The 8,903-nt window shown below is 38.9% G+C and overlaps 1 protein-coding gene across 1 annotated transcript; it reads right to left on the reverse strand.

Annotated features, from left to right (window-relative positions):
• Nucleotides 1-880: 880 nt before the first annotated feature.
• On the reverse strand, nucleotides 881-8,591 carry bcl10 (BCL10 immune signaling adaptor). The gene is made up of 3 exons (XM_062023676.1): nucleotides 8,351-8,591; nucleotides 4,711-4,999; nucleotides 881-1,377 (listed from the first exon to the last, which is right to left on the reverse strand). Exons 1-3 carry the CDS (start codon nucleotides 8,393-8,395, stop codon nucleotides 1,028-1,030), a joined length of 684 nt encoding a protein of 227 aa, XP_061879660.1. The 5' UTR covers nucleotides 8,396-8,591; the 3' UTR covers nucleotides 881-1,027.
• Between the last annotated feature and the right edge of the window lie 312 nt (nucleotides 8,592-8,903).

Genomic DNA, 8,903 nt, shown 5'->3' on the forward strand with positions numbered 1-8,903 from the left:
CAGTATAAACCTCCCCAATACTGGAAAAATTGTCAATGTTTTATTATTGTTGACATGCTCTACAATTGTATTTAATTTTCTCAATATTTTTTTTTCCTTAATTAACTTTTGAATATACTGTATAGTTATACATCTATAATTATAAAAGCATGGTGAAAAGCTGTTCATGAACATTTTGAGCTATCTATAGCAAAATAAAATAATCCATTATTGTTGTCTTTGGGGCCGCTAGTATACACACACACAAATTGTAGACTGTAACGTAAACATAATCCACATTCATACGCCAAATATTCATTCATATTCATACACTAGTGTGTGTGTGTGGCACTGGGAGCCAGGTGGGTGAAGTTTGTTGCCCAAGGACACAACGGCAGTGACTCGGACGGTGGAAGCTGGATTGGTACCGGGAACCATCATGTTGTTTCAACCATGTGAGCCATGTGGCTCAAAATAACAAATATAAGTATAATAACTAAGGTAGTGTAATTATTACAAATCATTTACGTCAAACAAGTATTTTTACAAGTTGTTTAAGAACTGTGTTATTTATTACTTGTCTTTTTGTCATTTTTTATGACTTTTTATTATTTAACATAATTGTAATACTTTTTGACAAATGGTTACAATTAGTTACAAATTAGATTTCAAATTACTTTGAAGGGACACATTTTTTTAAAATTATTTGTATTAATTAAAAACATTTTTTAGATTGTTTTAGTTCCCATTACTCACCTTCTTGATATATTGTAAATCCATATATTCGTTAAATAATATTTTATTTCTTTTTTTGATATATTACAGTAGAGTTGCACAAAATTGTATTTAAGTGACTAATGACTCGGTTCTTTTTTTTGACAAATATATGCAAGCACGAGCATAAAATGCAGCACATTTATTTAGTGATCCTCTAATAAGAAGAAGAGATGAAGGAATGATGTAAAAAAGTCTAACATAATGTACAGTAGTTTGGATGAAAAAGCAGCATAGTTCAATCTACCTGTTAGTCCCTGTGACTGCAGACTGATCAAGAGTTGCTCTGAGTGAGAGAACGCGACCGCAGGGGTTGGAAGTTGGGATCGGCCATGTTGCTGCAGGTGGAGGAGCCCGGTGACCCCCCGTCTTCCACCATCTCCTCCTCGGGGAGCGGAGGAGCTCCGGGCTCTCCTGGCTTGGGGAGGCAGGAGGAGGTTGAGGAGGAGACAGCAGCCATGGAGGACTGAGAGTCACCGCCACCTTCTGCAAAGCCGTCCGAAACAGGGAGGCTTCCTTCGCCATCGGGATGGAGGAGCAAGGTGGAGTGGATGGAGAACATACCGGAAGGCTGGGGGGTCATGCAGGTGACGGTGCTGCCGGGTGAGGAAGTGGATGCTCCAGCTAAAGGAGAGAGGAGTGTCTAGTGAGCAATAATCCTGCAGATAGTACAATATATACAATATATAGCATTCAGGTCCTGGAGAGGAGGGTAATGAGTATCAACAGAGATTGACCAGCATGAATAAAGTCATTGTTTCATTTGCATAACTGACAAAAAAAAAAGAAGCTTCTTCCTGGTTTGTGTGACATTATCTCATGTTTTTTCAAGCTTATTGAACAACAAGTTCCTGCTTTTTAGTTCTGCTCGGGACTCCAACCTTGGTCGTCTGGCATGAGAGCCAAGCATTGTTGTCACCAGACCATAGCAAACCTCCGCATCTCCACTCTCGCAACATGCTGGCTAAGCTGCTACCACAACAATTAACCAGTCAGTCACTGCCCATTTCATTTCAACAACTAAAGATACAAACTTTTATACAAACTCAATGTTGTGCTCATTCATGCCGATGGTGTTTTCATGTTTAGGGGACGTGTTGTAATAAAATATGCAAACACAATCAATTAGCAGGGGTGAAAAATACTTTGAATGGTGGTTGCTCTTTTGTTTCGCCAGAAGCACGTACATATATACATACATATATATCTTTTTATATATGCTGCTTCTGGCGAGACGGGAAGCGGGGAAATAGAAAAATGCCACTAGTGATAAAAGTGATTATATTGCAGTGGGGATTTTGATTTTTGAAATATGTAAAGTAAGAAGGAATATAAAATACAAATGTATTTCAGTTTTAGGAGTGAAATGGTGGAACAAGCTCAGTGATGAGCTGAAGACATGTACTTCTTTGTTAAAGGCCTACTGAAAGCCACTACTAGCGACCACGCAGTCTGATAGTTTATATATCAATGATGACATCTTAACATTGCAACACATGCCGATACGGCCGGGTTAACTTATAAAGTGACATTTTACATTTCCTGTGAAATATCCTGCTGAAAACGTCTTTGGATGATGACGTTTGCGCGTGACGTCACGGATTGTAGCGGACATTTTGGGACAGCATTGTGGCCAGCTGTTAAGTCGTCTGTTTTCATCGCAAACTTCCACAGTATTCTGGACATCTGTGTTGGTGAATCTTTTGCAATTTGTTTAATGAACAATGGAGATAGCAAAGAAGAAAGCTGTAGGTGGGAAGCGGTGTATTAGCGGCCGGCTGCAGCAACACAAACACGTAGCGGCTACGTCGTAGCTGGTGTTTCATTGTTTACATTCCCGAACGATGACAGTCAAGCTTTACCATTGGCCTGTGGAGAACTGGGACAACAGAGACTCTTACCAGGAGGACTTTGAGTTGGTGAGTAGGCAGCTGCGGCTTCCAAACATTTGATCGCTTGCCCGTACGTGCGTGTCGCTATGTGCATGTCACTTACGTAACTTTGGGGAAATATATGTGCTGTATAAACTTTGGGGAGGTGAACGGTACTTTGGGCTGTGGGATTGAGTGTGTTGTGCGGGTGTTTGATTTGTATTGGTGGGTTATATGGACGGGAGGGAGGAGGTGTTTGTTATGTGGCATATTAAATATAAGCCTGGTTGTGTTGTGGCTAATAGAGTATATATATGTCTTGTGTTTATTTACTGTTGTAGTCATTCCCAGCTGAATATCAGGTCCCACCCGCCTCTCACAGCATCTTCCCTATCTGAATCGCTTCCACTGCCCTCTAGTCCTTCACTCTCACTTTCCTCATCCACAAATCTTTCATCCTCGCTCAAATTAATGGGGAAATCGTCGCTTTCTCGGTCCGAATCTCTCTCGCTGCTGGTGGCCATGATTGTAAACAATGTGCAGATGTGAGGAGCTCCACAACCTGTGACGTCACGCTACTTCTGCTGGTGGCCATGTTTGTAAACAATGTGCAGATGTGAGGAGCTCCACAACCTGTGACGTCACGCTACTTCCGCTACAGGTAAGGCTTTTTTATCAGCCACCAAAAGTTGCCAACTTTATCGTCGATGTTCTCTACTAAATCCTTTCAGCAAAAATATGGCAATATCGCGAAATGATCAAGTATGACACATAGAATGGATCTGCTATCCCCGTTTAAATAAGAAAATCTCATTTCAGTAGGCCTTTAAGGTTTAAGAAAGCCCTGAAAGGTGAAATAATGGAAAATTATCAAATTTAGCAATGATTACTTTCATCCTATTGACCAACTAGATCTGGTCACCTACGAAGAAGCGGTGAAGCTATTAAGCTGCTGGGTCTCTGCGTTTGGAGAGACTGGAGGAGAGGAGATGTGGATGAAGAGACATGGCTGCAGAGTTTGGAGAGACTGGAGGAGAGGAGATGTGGATGAAGAGACATGTCTCCCTGTAATGTTTGATCTTGTTCTGTCTTCTTGTAATGTTTGCTCCTGTTCTGTCTCCCTGTAATGTTTGATCCTGTTCTGTCTCCCTGTAATGTTTGATCCTGTTCTGTCTCCCTGTAATGTTTGATCCTGTTCTGTCTCCCTGTAATGTTTGATCCTGTTCTGTCTCCCTGTAATGTTTAATCCTGTTCTGTCTCCCTGCAATGTATGTCTGTAATGTATGTCTGATCTTGAATGGGATTGTGCTGAAAATGATCATTTCCCCTCGGGGATAAATAAAGTATTTGTGATTGTACTATCATACATAGAATAGAATAGAATAGATACATGACTGTGTAGTGATTGTGCTATCATACATAGAATAGAATAGAATAGATACATGACTGTGTAGTGATTGTGCTATCATACATAGAATAGAATAGATACATGACTGTGTAGTGATTGTGCTATCATACATAGAATAGAATAGAATAGATACATGACTGTGTAGTGATTGTGCTATCATACATAGAATAGAATAGAATAGATACATGACTGTGTAGTTATTGTGCTATCATACATAGAATAGAATAGAATAGATACATGACTGTGTAGTGATTGTGCTATCATACATAGAATAGAATAGATACATGACTCTGTAGTGATTGTGCTATCATACATAGAATAGAATAGAATAGATCCATGACTGTGTAGTGATTGTGCTATCATACATAGAATAGAATAGAATAGATAAATGACTGTGTAGTGATTGTGCTATCATACATAGAATAGAATAGAATAGATAAATGACTGTGTAGTGATTGTGCTATCATACATAGAATAGAATAGAATAGATAAATGACTGTGTAGTGATTGTGCTATCATACATAGAATAGAATAGAATAGATCCATGACTGTGTAGTGCAGTTTGGAGGACTCTGCTGCAAAACTGTGCCAGTCAAGTCCTAAGCATATTTCAGTTGAAATTCTGCCTTCCAGCATGGGAGTGAAGACTAGATTGGAGTGAATTAGTGAGGTCATAACCTTTTAGAAGCGCCATCTTCTCATTCTTGGCCTTCTGCACCTCGTCCGTGATCTTGGCGATGATGAAGTTCTGCGCTCGCAGCTCCCGGATGGAGTCCAGCAGGGTGTCCAGACCTTGGGGGTTCTCTGAGAGGATGTCCAACAGGAGGCCCGTCCTCTTGGTCTGCGTGGTCTTGCAGTTGATCTCCTCGGCGTCGTCCCGGGTGAGAATGCGGCGGGAGCGCAGGTAGTCCAGGTGGCATCTGGCCCGGATCTTTCCGCAGAGGTAATGGCGCAGCTTGGTCAGCACCTTGGGGCAAAGTTCAAACATGTCAGAATAAATAGTGCATATATGAAGTATGATTCATTACCAGAAATGTTGTCAAGTGAATGATATTTATAAATGAATTATTATACTTATATAGAGCGTTTCTACCGTCAAGTACTCAAAGCGTTTTGACACTATTTCCACATCCACCCACTGATGGTGGTAGCTGCCATGTAAGCACCACCCATCAGGAGCAAGGTTGAAGTGTCTTGCAGAAGCTGGGATCGAACCTGGAACCATCAAGTTGCTGGCACGACCGCTCTACCAACCTAGTGTGAATTGTGTATTATATTTATATAGCACTTTTCTCAAGTGACTCAAAGCGCTTTAACATAGTGAAAGCCAATATCTGAGTTACATTTTAAAGCAGTGTGGGTGGCACTGGGAGCAGGTGGGTTTAAGTGTCTTGCCCAAGGACACAACGGCAGTGACTAGGATGGCGGAAGCGGGGATCGAACCTGGAACCCTCAAGTTGCTGACACGACCGCTCTACCAACCGAGCAATACCGCCACACCTTCCTCCAAAAAGCGCTTTACATAGTGAAACATCATCTACATCAGAGCTGGGCCAATGAAGGCCTGGGGTCCTCATGGGGGCCACATGGGGTCCACATGGGGTCCACATGGGGGCCACATGGGGGCCATTAAGCTTTTCAATCTGGCCTGCCGGACATTCCCCCCAAATTGTTTGAGATGTTTAAGATGTAAAGTGTAGCTGCCATTATGATGTGCACTCATCTTTTATAATGACCTTCAACTATACTAACTATTTACATGCTTGGAATCTGCATCATCATTTTTGTTTCACTACTTTTGTTTTGTTTCACTACTTTTGTTTTGTTGTGTGTGGTGTTTGTGTCTCCTCTCAATTGTTGTGTGTGGTGTTTGTGTCTCCTCTCAATTGTTGTGTGTGGTGTTTGTGTCTCCTCTCAATTGTTGTGTGTGTGGTGTTTGTGTCTCCTCTCAATTGTTGTGTGTGGTGTTTGTGTCTCCTCTCAATTGTTGTGTGTGGTGTTTGTGTCTCCTCTCAATTGTTGTGTGTGGTGTTTGTGTCTCCTCTCAATTGTTGTGTGTGGTGTTTGTGTCTCCTCTCAATTGCTCTGTTTATTGCACTTCTGAGTGTTGCTGGGTCGGGTTTGCTTTTGGAATTGGATTGCATTGTTATGGTATTGCTGTGTATTGTTTTGTTGGATTGATTAATTAAAAATAAAAATAAATAAATAAATAAATAAATAAATAAATACAATTTAAAAATAATTTTTTAAAAATGAGAATCGATTCTGAATCGCACAACGTGAGAATTGCGATTCGAATTCGAATCGATTTTTCCCCACACCCCTAATATATATATATATATATATATATATATATATATATATATATATATATATATATATATATATATATATATATATATATATATACGGTATATATATACACACACAGAGGCAGCACGGTGTCACAGGGGTTAGTGCATGTGCCTCACAATACAAAGGTCATGGGTTCGATCTCTTTTTGTGTGGAGTTTGCATGTTCTCCCCGAGATTGTGTGGGTTCCCTCTGAGTACTCCGGCTTCCTCCCACCTCCAAAGACATGCACCTGGGGATAGGCCCCTCCCACCTCCAAAGACATGCACCTGGGGATAGGCCCCTCCCACCTCCAAAGACATGCACCTGGGGATAGGCCCCTCCCACCTCCAAAGACATGCACCTGGGGATAGGCCCCTCCCACCTCCAAAGACATGCACCTGGGGATAGGCCCCTCCCACCTTCAAAGACATGCACCTGGGGATAGGCCCCTCCCACCTCCAAAGACATGCACCTGGGGATAGGCCCCTCCCACCTTCAAAGACATGCACCTGGGGATAGGCCCCTCCCACCTCCAAAGACATGCACCTGGGGATAGGCCCCTCCCACCTTCAAAGACATGCACCTGGGGATAGGCCCCTCCCACCTCCAAAGACATGCACCTGGGGATAGGTTGATTGGCACCACTGAATGGTCCCTAGTGTGTGAATGTTGTCTGTCTATCTGTGTTGGCCCTGTGATGAGGTGGTGACTTGTCCAGGGTGTACCCCGCCTTACGCCCGAATGCAGCTGGGATAGGCTCCAGCACCCCCGCGATTCCAAAAAAGGGACAAGCGGTAGAAAATGGATGGATGGTGTATGTGTGTGTATATAAGTGTATACATATGTGTGTGTGTGTAAATATATATCTATATATACATAAATAAAAAGATAGATATACAATAGATATATAATAGATATACCGGCCCCCAGACACATTTTGTGTCTCTAAATGTGTTATATGTAATATATGTATTCATATTGTTATATGTAATATATATTGTTATATGTAATATATGTATTTATATTGTTATATGTATTTATATTGTTATATGTAATTTATGTATTTATATTGTTATATGTAATATATGTATTTATATTGTTATATGCAATTTATGTATTTATCTTGTTATATGTAATTTATGTATTTATATTGTTATATGTAATATATGTATTTAAATTGTTATATGTAATATATGTATTTATATTGTTATATGTAATTTATGTATTTATATTGTTATATGTACTATATGTATTTATATTGTTATATGTAATTTATGTATTTATATTGTTATATGTAATATATGTATTTATATTGTTATATGTAATATATGTATTTATATTGTTATATGTATTTATATTGTTATATGTAATTTATGTATTTATATTGTTATATGTAATATATGTATTTATATTGTTGTATGCAATTTATGTATTTATCTTGTTATATGTAATTTATGTATTTATATTGTTATATGTAATTTATGTATTTATATTGTTATATGTAATTTATGTATTTATATTGTTATATGTAATATATGTATTTAAATTGTTATATGTAATTTATGTATTTATATTGTTGTATGTAATTTATGTATTTATATTGTTATATGTAATATATGTATTTATATTGTTGTATGTAATTTATGTATTTATATTGTTATATGTAATATATGTATTTATATTGTTATATGTAATATTTGTAATTATATTGTCATATGTAATATATGTATTTATATTGTTATATGTAATATATGTATTTATATTGTTATATGTAATATATGTATTTATATTGTTATATGTAATATATATGAAGTCGAGTGCACGTGTGATAGGTTCCAGCCACTCCGCGACCCCGAAAGGGACAAGCGGTAGTAAATGGATGGATAGGTAATCAATGCTTCGGTAAATTCCACTCTTTACTAATCGTTATTTTCATAGAATGTCGACTTGAACTCATATTTAATGCTCTTTTTGTGTACTCACGTCTTTTTTAATGTCTGCCATCACATCGTCAGTGAGCTGCTCCATGAAGGCCAAGTCCACTAACACCTCAAACTCTTCCAGTCCAGCGAATAGTCGCTAAATGTGCTTCGTTATGAAGTTATGACGACAAGTTACATTCATAACTTTGTTTTAAAGGAAGGACAAGAAGTTAATTGCGTTATCGATCGCTCAAAAGCCTCCACGGAAATAAGTTTCAATAAATAAGTCAAAATACCCGGATTTCCTGAAATGACGTCATAGATGAGTAACGTCACACATTTGTGAGTTTCAAGGGGATGCAGTTGTCTAGATTGGCCACTGGGTGACGCTGTTAGTGCGTCTTGCTTGTTTATTCAGTTAGTTTACGTCAAACTTCTTTTAGCTCAGGCGCCGCATGGAGGAACATTTATTCCCAAGGTCAACTCCAGCTTGTGTTCTTTGGCCAAGATCAATTAGAATAATGTTGGATATAGACAACATACAAACCCATTATTTATTGAATCACAAATATTGAAATTCAACCTTTTGGTGCATTTGCAAACATGTAAAATGA

The sequence above is a fragment of the Entelurus aequoreus genome, linkage group LG16 (assembly GCF_033978785.1).
Source record: "Entelurus aequoreus isolate RoL-2023_Sb linkage group LG16, RoL_Eaeq_v1.1, whole genome shotgun sequence".
In the NCBI taxonomy this organism is placed as follows: domain Eukaryota; kingdom Metazoa; phylum Chordata; class Actinopteri; order Syngnathiformes; family Syngnathidae; genus Entelurus; species Entelurus aequoreus.

Excerpts from the sequence above, each read along its gene's own strand:
- bcl10 (XM_062023676.1), bottom strand. The coding sequence starts at position 8,395 with ATGGAGCAGCTCACTGACGATGTGATGGCAGACATTAAAAAAGAC. Across the intron at positions 5,000-8,350 it reads TGGCAGACATTAAAAAAGAC|GTGCTGACCAAGCTGCGCCA; the intron begins GTGAGTACACAA and ends CTTTGCCCCAAG. Across the intron at positions 1,378-4,710 it reads GAAGATGGCGCTTCTAAAAG|CTGGAGCATCCACTTCCTCA; the intron begins GTTATGACCTCA and ends TCTCTCCTTTAG.